Here is a 19359-nt window from a genome sequence, read left to right on the forward strand (position 1 = left end):
CTTTTGACACTGTAGCAAACAGTGCATCAATCTGTTCAGAAAGAACATTCATCAGAGCAGTAAACACTATGGATCATCCATCTCCAGAAATGATAGAAGTCAAATTAATCTATGATCTATGCTCTTTTTACTCTGAATAATATAAAGATTCATTAATGGGGATTAATCATGCTCGGACATAAAATAGACATTCTGACCTCATGGTTTGTTCATTTATGCAGTGCCAAACCCAAAAGTACCCAAAAGTAAAAGTGATATTGTGTTAAAATGCTACTTTGGTAATAGTGAAAGTTACCCATACAAATAGTACCTGAGTAAGCATGTTTGTATGAGCTGACTCATTGTATGGACTGTCACACTGGTTCACTGTCAGTGTTGTCATCTTAACACAAGAAGCATTAGACTGCAATTGAATGCATCACAGTGCTGTGTCTCCTTTTCTGCTGGCCTGTATGCATGGCTCAGGGTCTTTATCTTGTCTTAGTGTCAGTTCTCTCCACTCTCCTGACCTCACCTCGCCACGGTTGACTTAAGAATTCTTAAGTATTTAAAGAGCATCAGGGTCAAAGGTGCCAAGTTTTTTTTTTTTTTTTTTTTTTTGCCAGGTGGTGTTATGCCTGACACACTTTCCCCACCAAGATTCTCTCACCGGGCAGTTTTCAGATTTGTAATCGTATGACTTGGCTAATTATTTGCCTCCATTTCACCCAGATAGCCTTGAAAGAATTCTCAGGATGAATCCATATAATATGCTTTTTTAATAAATTCAAACGTTCATCTTGATGCTACTTGTCAATACTAATATCATTAGCCTATTTATCAGTTATGTCGTGACTGGTGAGGTTTGTTGGAGATACAAATGTTGACACAGTCACTATGTGAAGGCCTTTAGATTTACACATGTTAGACTTTGGTGCCCCCTAGTGATAAATTAATGAAATCCTGGTTAATATCTGTAATCGTAAAATAATTTCTGGTGACTCATCACATACAATGGATTAAATAATACATTTTCCCTTGGTATTATAACTACAAGTTAAAGTAAATTATGGGCTACGTATATTGACATGTAGGCTATGTATATACTGTCTATTATCGGTCAGATTTTAGTCTTTTAATTTGCTTTGTAATCAGTGTATTTCAAATCTGATTGACAGTAAATTATTTACAATCAAACATGCACTTCTTTGGTAACTTGTAACACAATTTATCAAATAAATGTAGTTAGTAAAAAGTACAATATTTGCCTTCCAAGTATAAAGTAGCAGCAAATTGAAATACTCAAATAAAGTAAACGCCAACTTAAGTACTCGAGTGAGGCTACTTACTTACAACTGGAGTTCTGACCAGTAAGCACATTTTCTGGCCACATGTAAATGCCAGACTTCTCAACGAGGAATCAAAAATGCTGCAACGTTGAAATGGAAACAAAACAAACTCCTCAGCATCCGTTTCATGAGCTTCTGTGTCTTTCTCATGTGAGTCATGTATGGAACTGACATGTGCACAGTAGTCCTATATGTGTTCACACAGTAAGCATCCAAGAAAGGATATGACATGATCTACCATACGTACAGATTGCATTTTTATTGCGTTATGTTTTATTTATATATATGTTACAGATGCAGAATTCAATCACTTGGTGTGTTAGTGCATCGTGTGGTGCAATTTGTAATAGCCACATACGATCATCGGAGGGCAGTAGAGTACTGGAGGCTTCATGAGCAGCAGCCTCTATCTGATTATACACTTGTTACAGTCAGAGCCCGGGGAAGACAGTACAAATATCACAGATCCTTTGCAACATTGCTTCATTTAGCACACTGATCTTGCATGCTCTCTTCACCCTGTCATCTCAGTGCTAATAAATTACTATCAGAATGGCACATAAATGTTGGTTTTGTGGTCTTATTGCTTAAGATGTCCCACTGTTGCACATTTTGATGAATAGGAACAAAAGGAGCAGTATGCAAACCTCAAGGCGTGAGTCAGCATCGCACCCAGCGACCTCGTCTCAGCAGAAATCTCCAGCTGAAATAAAACACCCTGCTGAAAATCTTCTTCCCAGTGGTGATGAACAAAAAACTTGTTCCAGAAAAAAATGGCTGGCTGCATATATTTATGGTGTCGTGGAAGTAGAGAGTAAATAAATATCGCTGTAAACAACAGAAAAAGGGTGGCCTTACATTTTCAAAACAGCCAGACATCCGCCCACTTATGACTTTTTGGCATATGGTGAGTGGGTGATGGAAAGCGTCTCATTAAGACGGCATTATGAAACCTTACAAAGCAGTTGTTACGGGAGGCTGTTTTAATTCAGTACGAATCTGCCAAGTTATTGTGCCATTGTTGAAATCCAACTGTCTGTATTGAGACAGATGTCCTTATTTTATGTAAGACTACTATCAAAAGAGCATATTTTAGCAGGATGAATGCAGTTACTCATGTTTAAAGCATAAACAGTTAAATATCCTACATCAGGGGTCATTATAAAGAGACTGCAGAGACCACCAACGACATATATTGAAGAAAATTCTGTTTCATGATGAACTGGACCAACAGTAATGTGTGTGGCTGCCTTTAGTGCCATGCATTAATAAGTTGGCAGCAGTTGTAGCATGGCTAATGCCAGGAACATCTCTCCGGTGGTTATGAGGTAAAGGTTATATCAGAGTCTCTTGCTCATTGTGTTCATGTGGGGACGCAGACAGGAGGGAGGGGATTTCGACCTGTGAAAACAGGAAGTTTGCTCAAACGATGACAATATTTACAGCAGCTCACCAGACCTCCTGGTGAAGCCCCAGGTCTCGAATGGTTATTAAGCTTTGCTGCGTATATGTGGTGTTTTCTGTTTTTTGTTGTTTTTTTTTTGCTAGGTCGTTTTTACAGGATGTGCTGCCAGGTCGGAGCTGTTGTGATCCAACGGCTAAAGGTCAGTGCTGTAACAGTTAATTGAAACGTCCTGACAGCTAATTGTTTTAAAGAAATGCTCAGGTGCACCATGTGAGAATACGCTTGTTTGGTCCGGCTGAGTGAAGCCCAGAGCAGACACTTACTTCAACCTTGAGTTAGTGTGCACCGCAACCGATGAATGCTAAGCACGAGAGAGGAGTATTTGATGTGAGAAAACTTGATCGAATACATTAAGTATGTAGGTGTTTATGAATTATACAGAGAGCTGCTGGTTGTTAAAAGTCCTCGTCAGCTGGAGATTTAAATGGAAATCAATTTCTAACTAAATCATCTCTTTTAAATAATCTCTCTCTTTTTTTAAATTTCTCACTGAGACAAAAAGGAAATGCTTTGACGTGTTAAACAGAACAAAAAGTGCCATAGAGACAATATTCTGACTAATTCAATTATTTCTTTAATCATCATAATTGCCTCCTTGTCTTTGCGTACCGCACTCTCCTTTTCTTGCTTTGTATGTTAATCCTCCTTCCTGTGTTGGCCCACAGTGTGCTGGTTTGCCCAGCAGGCACACTCATAAGGCTGATGCAACAGTGTGGAGCAGGCCGGGTTGATGCGCCGAGCATCTGTTGTCAACGTTAAACTGTGTTTTATAATGTCAAGTGCTCCCTCACCTCTCACCCTTTTCAGTGCACTATCCCAAGAGCAGCATGGCTTCGAGCCAGAGAGCAATATACACCAGACTGTGTAAGACTCATAAAGAATTTATATTCAGAGCAGAGAAATCCTCTTGAAATGCGTTTTCACAAGCATGCGCTTGTTTGAGCCCTGTCAAGTGCTTTGGGAAATAAAGTGGGCAAGAAACCCAAGGTGCAGCCCCGGATAACATTATTAAATGGTACATCTTGCTTTGCCCTCACTGATGCGGACGTCTTAAAGGTGCTCCACGCAGGATTTATGAGTAAAAATACACCTCATCTGCTTATTTGGGGCTGTGAAGGGGGCAATCCTTCCATCCCACATCATGTCATGAAGGGATTTCTTTTTATTTCTCAACAAAAAAGTGACAAATTGAACCATGTCAGCAGCAAAACATTTGAAGCAATATAGATCACTTTTTTTTTTTATCATTGTACTTCAAAACTATAATCTTCTGCTGACTGGGGCCAACAAATTCCAAAGTTGTTTGGTGCAGCCTTGAAACATGAAAATATCTTCAACTGCAGATTACCTCTATAAATCCTTGGGTCTTTTCATAGACAGAGAAATAAGCGTATTAGCCTCCTCGCTCAGAGTTAGAGGAGATGATTGACACCTGTTTCTGGTACGTACAGTAAATAGGAAGCCTTGAGCAGCCAGTTAGCTTAGCACGAAGACAGGAACCGGGGCGAATAGCTTGCTAGGCTCAAACTCTGTCTCTGAACACATCGTATCTCATTTGTGTAAAAAAAAGTAGTTTGAGTTATTTTTCATTATTGTTTTAGTATGGATTAATGAAAAGAATTATAACTTGCTATTTAGTAAACTTTAGAAGTGGTGCTTGGTGTATTTTGTTGCCCTCAGACGGAGGGAGGCTAGCAGTTTCACGCTGTTTCCAGTCTTCTCGCTAAGCTACGCTAAGCTAACCTGCTGCTCAATGTACATGTATATGTATATTTACTGTATATGATAGGCTTTTAGTTATATTAGCTTAATATCATGGTAATTCTGCAGATGTATTAACAATATTGTGACAAAATAAAGCATAACAATTGATATTAATTCAATAATAATAATCACACTACTAATAATAGCATATTTCAAGGAACCCAAGCTAGACAAACATCCTTAAAGCTTTAAATGGTTCTATATTGAACCTTTTGAGGGTGTCAAATACGTACCAAGCTACCGAACCCTTAAAGGCTCTACAGAGAACCAACACTCAAAATGTTGAACTACCCCTTTAACATTGTGTTGTTGTTATGATCAGCTGTTACTACTATTACCAGCACGACCACTGTAAATGTGAAGCGCCTCCTTTATATTCTCATTAAAAATCCCCTCCAGGACGTGAGTGGCAGACCTCAGTGGGCACCAGGTTAATTTGAGTTTATGAGAATACCTGTCGCAACGGCCGCTGACGGTGGGGTCCTGTGAGAATTGAATTATTTAAAACACGCTGCCGTCGGTGCGGGGAAGGTTTGAAAGACTTGATCAGAGTCGAGCAAATATCTAAAAAAGGGAAACGCTCGTATTTAAATTTAGCAAAACCATCTCCGTGGAAATCTCAGGGTTAGTGCAACAAAGCCGACAACAGAACTGAAACCCTCTCTGCACCTCTGCCATCACCTTACCTGCTTGAAAAAAAAACAAAAAAACCCTCCCTCATTCCACCCGGGGGTCTTTTCTTCCTCTTCAACTGCTCCTGAAGCAGCGCTATTCGAAAGCGGGCTCTGCGGGACCCCTCTTAGCATAATGAGGGTGCACATCAGGCTCGTGTAGAGACTGATTCCCAGGCTCTGCTGGGACTGTGTGGAGAGAAACAACATGAAATAACAGCTCAGCCCTTCCCCTCTTCCTGCCTTCCTTCCTCCTTCCTCTCATCTCTACAGTTCCCCTGCTCTGCTGCATAATGGGCTGACCAGCTTTCCCTCTCTTCTGTGCGGCGCTCACTTTTACACCGACATGAGACAGATTTTATGATCACAGGCTTTTCCATTTCTTTTTTTCAGTTTTTTTTTTTTTTTTCTTTACTTTTACTTCACGAAGACCAATTAAAAGTCCTAATCCAAATGACTAATGCCTGCTACCAGTTTGCCCCCTCACCGCCATCCTTTCTGTGATTTTTCGCCCGTCCCTCCGCTGCTCCATTCTGCCGCTGAACCTATTGAAACACCATAAAAGTGTGAGGTTCAGTCGCATTAATTCAAGCCGCCTCAGGGGGAACTGAAGTGGGAACAGTGGCTGATAGTGGAGTGATAGTGCAGTCAGCAGATTTAACTCCAACCGCAGTGTCTATTTCTCCAGACAGAGGGGGAAAGAGAGGAGATTAGCATAGATGAGAATGGGGGAAGAAGAGAGATTGAGAAAGATATCTGAATGTACACCGCATTGTCCTCCCCACGGCGCGGTATGAACAAATTTTGTCTATTTTTAGTTGCGTTTAGTCGCCGATTCTTCCGCAAACGAGGTTATTTGGAGCACCCACGCGGATAAAACGTGCACAACGTGACAATAAAAGGATCAGCGAGGAAAATACCTGCTGCTATCCGGCTTCTTTTTTTTTTTTATTTTTTTTTCCATCGTGACTATGATTTCTGCTCTCCTTGAGATGCACTGAAATTGTGCACGACCGCAGACTGATTTGCAATTTAAATGCTCCCACGTTTTTAAACCAAATTTGCTTTTTTGTTTGTTTTGTTTTTATTCACTCGAGAGATTCAGAGATTCAAGCGGTGGAACTGTTTCTGTCTCTCAAATAATTTGGCGATTGTCGTCTTGTCAATGTTGAACTATAGCACGTTCCATCAACATCCACTTAATATTTTTGTTCTCTTTAGTTCAGTTTTGTTACAGCTGTCATTTTAGATGCGAATTCCATCTAAACTAATTAGCAAAGATTGAATCTACCTCTTGCTTGACTGTTCCTCGGGAAAAGAACAAGATTTCCTGCAGCTAAACGTCTGATTATCTTTAACATGATGTCAGAAAACCACAATTTTAGATTTTGACGCTATTTTATTTTAGGGTATAAAAGTAACATAATGTTGCTTTAAACAAATTGGAACCATTGTTCAGATAAAAAAACTGTACAGCCAAAGTTCAAACTAAAGTGAACTGAAGTTTTATCTTTGCTTGGCATTTTTCTAAAAATGAAAATGAAATGAAGTGACACGTCGAAGGCAGTCTGCCAAAAAAAGTGATATGGAATGAGAAAAAAACAAACAAAATGAAAATCTCTGTGACTGCAGGGATTTGCATATTAATATTACGCTGTGTACCTGTGAAGGAAGCTAAACGTTGGCTCATTTGTAGTTCCGCTCTTTCTTCCGATTGTTCCGATTATTCTAGTTTGACATTTTATCTCCGGGTCTGAGTCCAGTCTTGGGGGAAATTTAAGCCTTTAATACTTCACAGGGATTTAAACCAGGCCTATGTGTACCAACATCTTCTTATTTTGTTAAAATGTTGAAGTCTTGAACCTTGATTACACTCGGTTCGTGCAGACAGCTCCACTGAAATCGCACCAGTGCACAGACGGCGGGGGACTTTTCTGAAGAATCTGGGCCTGTTCCTCCCACTGAAGATAACGAGAAGCCACTCGAAGTTTGCTCTCGCTCGAAAATCTCCACTCCATCTGAGTCACCGCGGTGTTTACTGCTGAAAGGTTTTTTCCTTCTCACCCCTCTTCGGAGCTCGATTAGTATTCATCCAACTTTATCTGCTGTGAACTGCGTGGTTTATTCAATTTAGGCGGGCTGACTCTGAAGAATTCCTGCGGTAGTAAACAGTGCTGCGTTTTTCTAATCTGACGAAGAGATCATATTAAACTTCATTAGCTGAACGGGGGAGTTTCCCTTATCTGTTAACCCCTCTCTCCCTCCTCCTCTCCTCCCTGGGGTAATTGAAAAAGCAGATGTTATAAGGTAATTGCCTCATCATTCAGGCTGCTCGGCCCCTCTACATGTAAATGTCACGTTTTGGATTTTCACACCCTGCCTTTTTATTCAGATGCTCACGGCCCCTTCAGATACAAAGAAGGCGCATTCTGAATAGCTCGAAACAGATTCTACTTGACATGAGAAGCATGTAGCTATAAGAAGAGGTTTTACAGTTAACATATTATTGCCTCGGGTAAAGACATGAGTATAAAGAGTATAGAGCCTGATGATATTAAAGGCGACTTTAGTTTTTATTCAAATGTGAATTTATACCGACGACAGTTTTATACTTGCTGTAAATCTTTCGTTTATCTTTTTTTTTTCCCCTGAGATTTAGTCAATGTAAAGCGTCGCTTCGGAACCCCGTCGAACATTTTTGGACATCAGAGTTCCCTTTCAACTCGAGGAGACGAAATGAATTCACAGAACATCTAATGCAGCCGCAGCTTGATGTTTCTTTTCATCTCTCAAGATCTCAATCTGAGAAAAACATTTGAAAACACAGCCGGGCACCAAAATGAAAAGCCTTGAAAGTCCAAGCGCTTACTTATTTGCATTATAGGACCGAGCTGGCGATGCCGTTATTGTCAACAAATCGAATTAAAAGACCCAAACCAACCACGTGGAAGTTCTGACTTCTCTACCCCGTGAGCCGTTTTATTCCTACTGATGATGCATGTCTATTATAAAAGACGATAATAAAAAATGGAATTATTCAGATGTTTTGGCCGAGACTCCTTTTTCTCCCCCATTTTACCTTTCATGTTTCCTGTTTTTTCCCTTCGGCGTGACACCCACTCTGCGCCTCACCCGCTCCTCGTTGCTTCATCAGCATGCAGTATTCACAGCCCGGTTCTCTGCTCACTCAATGTCAGCTCATCCAGTCTGCTTGTGCGGTGCTGACGGCACATGTCCACAGGATCCATGGTCCCATTTATTGTGCATATATAGGGAGCCATGCAATGCATTCTGGTAGCGGAGCGTCGGGTTTAAAGACGTGGGGCATTGCAGCAGGCTTCCGGCACAACTCACCACCTCTGGAAAACTATCAAAACTAACTGATAAATTAAAATGAAGGCAGATTCTGCCCCTGCATGCCTCCTTTTCGCTCACATTCTTTGATTCCTCGTGTTCTTTTCACTTTCCACTTACTGAATACCTCTTTGCTCCTCCTGCCTACCTGCCTGCTGCTCCCCTGGCCTCGCTTCACCCGCCGTGGGCTCCTTCTTACCCTCATCACCTTCCCGCCTCTCATTCGTTACTAATCCTCGACTCAGCTTTCATTTCACTTCACGATAAATCCTGCTCAGCTTGCTCAACCCGACTCTCTGAGTCCGATCTGGTTGAAACTGGAGGTTTTTAGCAAACTTAACTCAAAGGGAGGAAATAAAATTTTTTTCTTGGGGATTATTTCCAGCTGCTAACGTTGGTGTGTAATGAAGGAACACATCAGTCAGTGCGGCTCTCTGATGTGTTTTTAATAGTTATGGGCAACAATGGAGCTCTCTGGTACAGAGGATAAGACGTATCCAGCTCCACAGAAGGCCTTGTCAGTAGGATCAATTAATTGCGGGTTTAGTCATTTCAAGGGATGTGATAACAAAATGAAAAACACTGAATATCACCAGATGTAGCCTTTTAAAGGGACAGTTCACCCCAAAATAAAAAACACACATTTCTACAGCTCAGGATGCAAACATTAACTGCATCCTCCTCGTCTGAGCTTTAACATCAGCTTGCTTAGTTTAGTTCATAAGTAGATGCTCGTTTCCTCGTGTGCACTGATACCAAAGGAAAATAGTTCCTACAGGAAACTGCTCACAACACCGTCCGTGGATTATCTTGAGTAACCTTGTCGTGATTTCTGGAGAGAGACATTGCTATTGGTTTTTCAATGTATATATATATATATATATTTTTTTTTTGTGGCATTTGTAGCACCTCAAGTCAAGTGCCACCTAGTTCCATAACATTTGAGTGAGGGCTGACATCTCTACAGTCACTATCTCCAAAACTCATGCCTGTTCCCTTAATTTGAACTGTCAGATTCTTCTGTTCTCTTCTAAAAGTCAATAGATTTCAATACATTTCTTGTAAGAAGCGATAAAAGAAAACAGAGTGGTTCCAAATGTCATCATTTAATGATACAGACCCTGTGATCCTCACTGCCACTTTGACGGTATTAATGCCCGTCACCACTCTCCCCTCTCAAGACAAATTGTGCAAAGTATTTCATTTGACAAGGTTTTAAGAAGGGTTGATTCTCAACAGCTTGCCAACCAAATCACTTGTGACAATCTTGAAATGAAGATGAATGACATTATGGCAGTGTGTCTGCAGGGAAGTGCTGGTGTATAATTTTTCTCCTCCCACACAGACGGTATCTAATCTGTTTCCATGCATAGCCTCGGTTTCCAGAAATAGATTTATCCGATTTCAAAAGAGGGGTGTTCGTATTTTATCAATCGTAAACTGGCTGAAGAGGGAGCGTGAAGAAATGGGGAGGAGGCACGGAGAGACGGCGAGAACAGGCCTCGACGAAAGGAGGAGGAAATCAGAGTTCTCTCCTGCAGTGAAGGAATTGAGGCAGATATCTGTGACACCAGCTGAGTCCCAGCGGAAACACTTCAGCCTGCTGCAGGAGGTTTTTTTGCTGCAGTCCTGTCTCCCAGCGGAGTAATCACGCTGTTTACACTGTACCGATGTGACAGACAGCTTCGTGTATAAGCCCAGCAAGGGAAAAACAAGGAAAAAGATACTGTGATTGTTTCCCCCCTGACTAACTCTGGGAAGTCTTTAGGAGATCAAAGCTGAATTGGATGTGTTTGCAGCAAAGGTGGACTTTTTTTCTTGTGGGAAAACAGAAGCAGTTATTTTAAACAAGTCTGGTAACACGCAGATATTCCAGCAGGACAAAAGTCCCGCTGATCAAACGTGGTCGAGCATAAGGAGGGGGGGGGCTGCAGCCATTCTAGGTGGGTGTTAATTCCTCCAACAACAATACTGGACTGTTTAATGGCGCCGCTAATAGTAGAAACCCGGCTTCTTGCTAAGCAGAGAATTACTGATGGGCGCGGACGGTGGGGCACATTTCCTCTGCGCAGACTCCTCTTCACCCCTGTGCAGTGAGATAATGCATGTTGCTTTTCAGCATAATTTGCTGGGATCAGGCTCATTTCAATAATGAATGCAATTACAGGTCCCCCTTTATGACTAACATCCTGATTGACCCATTACTGGAGATCCACGCTGTTCTGATATACTTCCAGTAAGCTCTTTGTGTCCTGGTGGAGTAAGATCTTAAAGAAAGACGTGGGTTAGTGAAGCTGGTTGATCAGGGTGCTGAGGACCACTGTTAACCAATGTGAACTGAGCATTCATGAACATAATCAAAGTTGGAAAAAAAAGGCCTCTCTTGTCTGCCTTCACGTAGAAATATGATGCTGATACACATCACGTCTATAAACAATTCATGACATTTGCTGCTCAAATAAACTAGCAGGTAAGGTATTAAACCTCTCTGTTGGTGACATTTTTACAGCTCCTACCTTAGAGGCTTGAAGGAGACGCATTACGCTCTCTTTATTCCTCGGAAAATGCATCAGTTTTCTCATACAGTCCAGTGCTGCAGCTCTGTATCCCCCTCTGTTTTAGCCCCTTTCTCTATAAGGGCCCCCTGACTGAATGCCTTGTCTGCTCTATGCTCTAATCATTAAAGTAATGGTCCACCATTTTGGGAAATATGCTTGCTTGGTATTTTTCTGTAGGAGTTGTGTGTCGGCTAGATATGACACAACCGCACAGCCAGCAGCCCTTAATCTTATCACCTACCATCCCCTCTAAAGCTCACTAATGAACACACTACACGTTCCTGATTTCTGAATAGTGTTCACCTTCCACCTGTGAAGGAATTGTCCTTCTATAGGCTAAAGGTAACTTGTCCCAGTCTCTTTCAGAGCGAGTTCACCTTTGTGTTTCCTGACCAGGCAGCTGTCTTAATAATGCGATCTCAGTCTCCAGGGTGACCAAGGGCAATATATGAGATGTTCACGGCTTCTGACTCTAACATAGAAACAGACTGTCTGCTAGGAGAGTGTGTTAGATGTCACCTGAGGATCACACAATGTGATTTAAAGGGATATTCCGGTGTAAGTTTAATCCATGGTCTAACACACAATGAAACTGTGTTAGACTCCCTCTCGAGAGATCAAGTTAGCAGACCGCTAATTTACGGAGTTTTATCAACCTCAGAAACGACCGCACGACAACAATACACTGCAGTAAATGAGTCCAAATATAAACCGCCACCTAAAAGACACAAATAATGCTCAGAACAGCACCAAACTTCAGCAACAGTACAAATAGGGTCTCAGCACATAGTCCGGGGCATCTAACCTCCGCTAGCTTAGCTGGATTTCTACTGAAAAGCTGGCTAAATTTACCACTATTCTGCAGCAGCTTCCTGTTGACTGGAAGTCCCGACGACTCGATTACCGAGTGCAGTAGAGTTCCGCGGATCATGGATGAAAATGTATGATTATGACTCCATGGAAAAGCAATCAAAGTTCATATGTGTCTTACCTGCCAGTTTATAACAGTTATTATCGAGAGCGGACAGGGAAAAGAATGGAATTGAGCATTTCTAACCGCACTCGGTAATCGTCGCGTCGGGACTTCCCCGACCCAGAAGCTGATGGAGGAGAGTTGAAATCTGTTTTTAGCTAATAATAGAAATCCAGCTAAGCTAGCGGAGGTTAGATGCCCCGGACTATGTGCTGAGACCTTATTTGTACTGTTGCTGAAGTTTGGTGCTGATCTGAGCATTATTTGTGGCTTTTTGGTGGCGGTTTATATTTGGATCCGTTTACTGCAGCGTATTGTTGTCGTGCGGTCGTTTCTGAGGTTGATAAAAACTCCGTAAATTAGCGGTCTGCTAACTTGATCTCTCGAGAGGGAGTCTAACATAGTTTCACTGTGATTTAGACCATGGATTAAATTTACACCGGAATATCCCTTTAACATGATTTATGCTTGCATATAGTTTCATGTCCAGATTCCAATATCAGCAATCAAATTACAGATGTATAGATGAGTGAAGGAGATAAACCTTATTTGGACACTTGGTAGTTCAAGAATCCCTTCATGTCAACATCGTGGTCATAATTGCAAGTGAGAAACTTCTGCGAAATCTCAAATGTGTCAATGTGTGACTTGGCATTTAAACAGGATTATCTAAGCAATCAAGCAATTGGGGAGGCCTCACTAAAGACAGATTATGTCGTCATTAACCCCAAACCTAATGGATATAGTGTCCACAAACATTAAAATGGTGAATTAAGACAATCAAAGAAACACCAGTAAATATCAGTGTTTAATGGAACCCCTTCTTGTTTCATATAGGTTTTACTTTTAATTACATAAATATAAAAGTACAATCATTGGTATAAATGTGCAACTTGCAAACAGAATGAATTTGCATACATTAACTGGATGTTACACCACTATGCAAGCAACATGAGACACACGCCAAGGTGTAAGGACTATGTCGATGTCGATAGAGCCGAAGGTCAACATAACTGTGGATCACAGACGCCTCGAGGCGCTTTGAAATTAGAGCTCCGAAAGCAGTTTTGTGGCTCAGCATCATCCGTCTCCTCACTAAAGAAACAACAGGCGCACGTGCTGGCAGATTTGGAAATTGAGCTCCGGATCAAGGCCAACAGTGTGTCTCTTGTTAAAGATCAGAAGCAGCCAAGCGGGGCAGTAATACATCATTCTGTTACCGAGCCACTCAGCTGTTTACTGGCCCGCGTTTGCAATGTGCCCCGGCAAAATTAATGTAAATACATTTTGTTCCTGAAACGAGCGGCTTCAGCAGTCTCACGAGAGGAGTTCACGCACTCTTCCTCAGAGGAGGCTGGAACGAGTGCGGTGTAACGCATCTTACTGTGATCGCGATGAAATAATAGCTTTGCTGAATAAATGATCACGCCATTAGAGCCATCAAACGCCTTCAAGATGAGCATTAACAACATCTCCAGCCTCTGCTTACTTCAAACAAATTGTTTTATTATGGGGCTTGTAATAACTGCAGAGCGTGACATTTTAATGGCTATATTTTACAGTCAAATTGCTGTGGACTACAGAGCTGATTTTGCTTTGTGGATACAGTAAATACTGTGTTGACTGGAAGAAGAACTAGCAGTGTTTAACAATTTCCCGTTCAATTCATGCTGACAACTCCACTGCGACTCATGCAGCGCCGTGATCCAAGTCTGCTATGTTCACCCGTGTTATGCACTAAGAGTGTGGAAAACTTTGCATCATTTTAAATCTAATTTCCTGTTTGATGAGAAAATGAGAGGAATTAATTACACTTAAAAGTAACTTTTCAGTGGCATCACATTGAAGAGTCATTTCTGCTGAAAACAAACAAACATACAGTAAATCCTATAGGACCACCTGTCTCCTCTTACAGAAGATACAGAGGACAGTGGGGGAGTTAAAACCATTGCAATCAATGGAGATCAATTTTCGCAAAATGCAAAAGGATTGTAGTACGACGACACACGGGTTCTACACACTATGATCTATTCAATAAGGGAACCTTTTTGTAATATGCAAGGACTAAAGTTAGGCAATTGATTTCAAGCCATGCATGCATTTTAGGTGAGCAAACATTACTCTAAATACTATGTTCAGTGTCTTAAAAGCTCGACGTGTTTCAGGCCTAAGGAAAATATTTTTATATTAAGTCCAATATCTTCTGGGGGACTTACGTTTAGGGAAGCATTTAAGATAACATATCACAGTCCTTTAATTTTCATTTTTCAATTCTTTACACACTGGTTTGGGCACATCAACGTACACATACACACATGCTCCTTACAACTTCATTCGGGAATCATTATTCAACAGAAGTGCCGGTAACCCCGTCCACCCCCCACCCACCCAACAACATATCACAGCGGGGGAACAGCTTTGAAATCAAACTGCAAGTCCTTTGCTTTACAGCATGCCTGTACTCCTCAAACATCCCGGGGTTTGACACTATTCTATGTCTGTGAAGTCACTGATAACAGCATGGCAACACATGAGCCCCCCTCTGACACCGCAAGCTTCACGTCACTTCACCGACATACATACATACATACAAGTTCATGAGCCACTCCGTTGGTGTTCAGGGTATAAATGGACTTTTCTGGAAATACATGCATCGGCTTTCTCGCTGAGAAGAAGATTGATACCACTCTTATGTCCGTAGGGTAAAACATGAAGCTAACGCCAGCAGCTATGAGACTGTTGGCTTTGCATAAAGAATGGACAAGCGAAAAGCTAGCTACAAAAGTAGTTGTTTTGCTCTCCAGTTTTGGTAAAAATTGAACACACCAGATAACGCGTTCATTATATTATTATATTAATATATATTTATATATTTTGGGACTGTACAAGAAAGCTATTGCCATCAGCCAGCTAGCTAGGCACTGAATAAAGACTAGTGCCTAGCCTACCTATTGTTTGTTTTTTGAGGGTTACGTGACACACTACAAGGTTAGCAATCCAAAGACATCGTAAGTATGGGGGGCATTTGCTAATTAAGAAAACGTCGCAGAGTCACTGGCGTTTGGCTGACGCATGCTACCCATGCTACGTTGCTCCAACGTCTAATCACGCAAAACACAGCAAAGCTAATTTGCCTAGCATTAAGACTGGAAACAGTCAATGGCTCATTCCAAAAGAAACTAAATCTGCTTACCAGTACACATATGTCTTCATACATTAGCCTGTAGCTCAGTTAGCCTTACCTTGCAAGGCAGCTTGATTAACAATATCACATTATTATGTGATCTTGCGAGTCCATCTTTGGCTTGTGGTCAAACCACAGTGGTTGGTACTAGCCAGCTTCTTACATGCAGCTATGCATGTGATGTAGGTGTGACGACCAGCGAGAAAGAAGCCACTAATCATTTGAAAACAACAATGGTGGCTCTTCAAGAAGTTAGTGTAGACGCTGCTACGGCATCGGTTACATTAGAACTGGAGAGTATATTTTATTCAACGAAGAGCAATAAATGGGCCATGATAGCTGTTCTTCAAAAGATGGTTTTGCTCTTCTCTAGACTGGCTTCAGTACGAGTTTGATTTACCAATGTGGTATTTATTATTTCATATGGCTTCTGATTCATTGAAGTTTGCCCATGATAGGCAGTGATAGACAGATGGTTCGGCTTATCATCTGCCAAGTGTTTTTTTGAAAGTGGTTGCCCTTTTCCAAACAGTTTCTGGGGTGAATTTTCCAGATGGTTCAGTGACACAAACAATCTGGCCGGTCAGGTTACAGCTAGCCAGCTCCAGCTACATGTTTACCCTTACAGATGTGAAAATGGTAGGCCATCAATCTTCTTATCGTGCTCTCCGCATGAAAGACACTATGTGCATTTCCCAAAAAATGTCAACCTGTTTTTTAACATCGATAAATCATGTGTTCACTTTGCAACCCAAATGTCCATGTTTTTGGAGGATAGTTAAATTCTGAATTCATCTTGTCAATCTGCTGACTGACTGCGTGAGAGACATGTGACAGTGTGACCTCTTCAATCATTCACATGTAGATATTTGAAAGCTATATGTAGAAAAATAGACTTGAAAGAGTCCTCTGTTTTTATATACAGCTATCTTATATGGCTTTACCATAGTGGCATGCAGGAAAAACAAAGACAAGCCTGAAGATTTAACTACCTGAGTCAATTTCTCTATTCCTCTTGGTGAGACCGGGGAGTCAAGGAAATTATTCAAATCTATGCACGGACAGGATGAAAACCAACTAAGGATAGATCCAGATCCAATTTACGCCTTATTGAAAAAGCGCTTTTTAAGACATTCCAGTTTATATATATATATATATATATATATATATATTTATACACATTGATGGCATGTCTCATCGTATTCACAGTGTAAGGGTGATGAGCGTAAGGAGAGAGCCGAGATCTGCGAGAAAAAAGGAAGCAGGAGGGTTTTGGTGCATTGTGTGTGAAGTGAATGCAGCGATGACAGAGAAAAAAGAGGTGAGACACTTGAGAGGATATTAGATGTTGAAGATGGGCGCCAGGAAAAGTGGAGCCCTTGGCTGGGAGGGGCCGTTGATTTGGACCGGGTATGAATTTGGAAATGAAGGGAGTCGATTAACGCAACCTCCTCTGCCCCTCCGGCTGTCAGTGGCCCCTCTTGCTAGTTCTCTCCCTCCATCATCGTCTCCCGGACAGTTCACCTAACGACGTCTCCTCCTCTGTCTTGTCTGTCTGCAAAAACATCAAGCATCACACGGCTTTTAAATCACACGATGCCTCAGAAGAGATGGTTTCCGGCAACGTCGCACATCGATCTCGCATCCTGACAGGGTAGCACTGCATCCTCCGCAAAACACCCTCCATCCATTAAACCTTGGCTACACATTTGCACTGAAATCAAGATGAGAGTCAACCTCTGCAGAGGCACGCATCTGCAAAGAAGTTTCCCCCCGATGAAAGCAGAAAATTCCCACAAAAGACAAATCAATGCAAGTGAGAGAACCCTTTAGGTTTTTTTTGTTCCACTCCAGCATCTGAGATTGACCCGGCTACCTTTAATCTGCATCATTTAACATAATGTGCCTCCGGGAGAGAACCATCCATATTTCACCTCCGTCTCCAACTCCCTCTGCTCCCTTACGTTTCACTTGAAACAAACATAAACCTCTCATTCATTCTGTTGTCACAAGCTAATAAGTCTACATTCTGCGTTCAACGGAGCAATTAATACAATGCGAGCCTTTATCGTTTGTTTTCCTCGCAGACAGCTGTAAGCATAAGGAAGAAGAAAGCTGGAAGGTGCCTTCTTTTACCCTTCAAGCCAAAGCATTTTCTGAGCTGATAAGAAGGCCAGCTCCGCTCTCACGAGAAATGGATTTTCATTCTCCAACGCTGCTCTTTTCTCCATATTGAGCCCACGGAAAATTACTCTTTGTAGCCTGTTAGCGTGGCAAACTGTAAAAACGCCCCTCGCTGCAGCCGTGCTACATCACAGCCATGCTCGGCTTGACCCCCCCCGCCGCCCATCGCCCATCACCCCCTCCCAGAAACAAGATCAAACCCTTGAGGGTAAAGAATTTGTAAAGTAATGGGGTTCGCACAATCAATGGAAGGTCTAGAAATGGTGCAAAAAATGCATGAGAAGTATAATGCATAGATCAGTATGTGCTATATCATTCAGTGATTACACTTGTCCTGTTTACGTCAGCACTCAATATGTACATTCAGATGAACTGGCAGAGCCTCAGAACAGCACACCGTGTGCCTCGCTTGGCTCCTTTACAGCACATTTCAGTCGTCCGAGTCTGGTGAACTGAGTGTGTTTAACAGACTAATTCCTCTGCAGACTAACACTGGTATTTAAGAGACTTTCCGTGATTTGTTCTGGATTGGATTTGAGGTTGATGAAATGGGTTATCGGTGGTCCCCCACGCTTCCAGATCAACTTTTATTCTTTTTTTTGTTCTCTCTTCACGCCATCATTGCCAAAGCCATCACCATCACCATAACCATTGTTACCTGTATTATCACCACAGGCTTGTAATTCCAACTAAAAGTATCCCAAAAAAAAATCATGCATAACAAGTTACACTGGCAATCCACTTCTTTGTATTTTTTCTATGGCGGTCAACCTCAGGGTTTGCCACACAGTAAGAGAATGAAGAGCTCCTGTCTCGCTGTGTCTACCTGGAGTTACTCGTCTCTGCCAGCCTGTTGTTCATGATACCAAGGGCGCCAACCCCCCCAGAGAAACCGTTATGGCGCGAGCTGCCGCAAACTGTCCTGGGATACCCGTTGGCCGACTCAGACAGCTGCTTCTGCATGATGGCCAGCGACACCTTGTTAGAGGCTGCCAAGTCTTTCATTGAGATCATCTCCCCCGATAGTCTGCGTCCCTCAGTGTCACTATCGCAAGGTCCATCTGAGTCAGGCCGCTGGCCAGAGCGACCCTGGCGACCCTTTGAGCCCGGCCGGATGGCGTTGCGCCTGCCCAGGAGAACGCTGGCTTTACTGCAGCGCTGGCAAAACAAACAGCTCATTTTCTCCAGCATCCAGTTGAGCACCTGCTTGATGACAATAGAGATGACATTGAAGAGCGAGTAGATGCAGCACACACCCATCAGCATGAAGAGGAAGTTGGCCGCCCTGTAAAGGCTCTGATACTCGTAAGCCGCGCTTTGGCTGCTGACATAGTCCCCAAAGCCGATGGTGCTGAAGGTGACAAAGCAGAAGTAGAGAGAGTCTAAGTACGCCCAGCCCTCCACAGGGGTGTACATGGCTGATGCACAGCAGGAGATAGTGATGGCTGACAGGCCGAGGATCAGCATCACATGGTACACGGAGGGCTTCCAGCCGGGGAGTGAATATGCTGAGAAGTCATGACGGATTCCTGGTGGGAGCAGACCGCTGTTCCTGATTCGCCGCTCCCTAACAGCCTTCATCACCACGGCCAGCAGTGTGATTATGCGCTCCAGGAAGAGGTTAAAGAAGAGGATGGTGGCAGCACAGCCCAGAAGCCCATAAAAGATCAGGAACACCTTGCCTGCGACTGTCACAGGTGTTGTCATCCCAAAGCCTGCAGAGAGAGAAAGACAGATCTCAGACAGTTGTTCCCTCCAGCGGAGCTCAAAAAACAGATTTTACCCCACAAGATGTCTTCACTTTCATTGAGAGAAATTATGTCTAGAGACACGGGAGGCGGTGCGTGACAGCAAACACAAATCTAAATGAGGTTTTTA

At 42.4% G+C, this 19359-nt stretch overlaps 1 protein-coding gene across 1 annotated transcript in view; it reads right to left on the bottom strand.

Moving 5' to 3' along the window:
- Window positions 1-12908: 12908 nt before the first annotated feature.
- Window positions 12909-19359, bottom strand: part of kcnk12 (potassium channel, subfamily K, member 12) — a 29849-nt gene continuing 23398 nt past the window's right edge. The window contains exon 2 of the mRNA XM_030442793.1: window positions 12909-19196. Within this exon, the coding sequence (XP_030298653.1) occupies window positions 18304-19196 (893 nt within the window). The 3' untranslated portion in view covers window positions 12909-18303. The remainder of the gene's footprint in view (window positions 19197-19359) is intronic.

The sequence above is a fragment of the Sparus aurata genome, chromosome 15, assembly GCF_900880675.1.
Source record: "Sparus aurata chromosome 15, fSpaAur1.1, whole genome shotgun sequence".
NCBI lineage: Eukaryota > Metazoa > Chordata > Actinopteri > Spariformes > Sparidae > Sparus > Sparus aurata.